Source organism: Eurypyga helias, unplaced genomic scaffold (genome assembly GCF_000690775.1).
Source record: "Eurypyga helias isolate BGI_N326 unplaced genomic scaffold, ASM69077v1 scaffold29100, whole genome shotgun sequence".
Classification (NCBI taxonomy): Eukaryota; Metazoa; Chordata; class Aves; order Eurypygiformes; family Eurypygidae; genus Eurypyga; species Eurypyga helias.
In genome coordinates this window covers 2283-2535 of record NW_010226822.1, presented here as the reverse complement: position 1 = coordinate 2535, position 253 = coordinate 2283, and the positions used below count along the sequence as shown (strand labels likewise).

At 55.3% G+C, this 253-nt stretch overlaps 1 protein-coding gene across 1 annotated transcript in view; it reads left to right on the top strand.

Annotated features, from left to right (window-relative positions):
* ASH2L (ash2 (absent, small, or homeotic)-like (Drosophila)) overlaps nucleotides 1-253 on the top strand; it is a gene marked incomplete at its 3' end in the record, with an annotated part of 8938 nt that overhangs the window by 7876 nt on the left and 809 nt on the right. Inside the window, exon 13 of the mRNA XM_010154696.1 lies at nucleotides 86-184. Within this exon, the coding sequence (XP_010152998.1) occupies nucleotides 86-184 (99 nt within the window). The remainder of the gene's footprint in view (nucleotides 1-85; nucleotides 185-253) is intronic.

Here is a 253-nt window from a genome sequence, read left to right as displayed (position 1 = left end):
AGCTGCCGCGGGAGGATCGCTTTGCGGTTCCCAGCGTCCTGCCAGTCGCTGTCGCAGGGAAAATCCTCTTTGTTGTTCTTCCCAGATAATATTCTTCAAGAACGGTGCCAGCCAAGGAATCGCCTTTAAGGACATCTTTGAGGGAGTTTATTTTCCTGCTATTTCCTTGTACAAAGGCTGCACGGTACGTAACGCACCTTGGCAGGGCATTTCCCGCGCCCGGCGTAGCTGTGGTAACGCCTGGGGTGCGGGC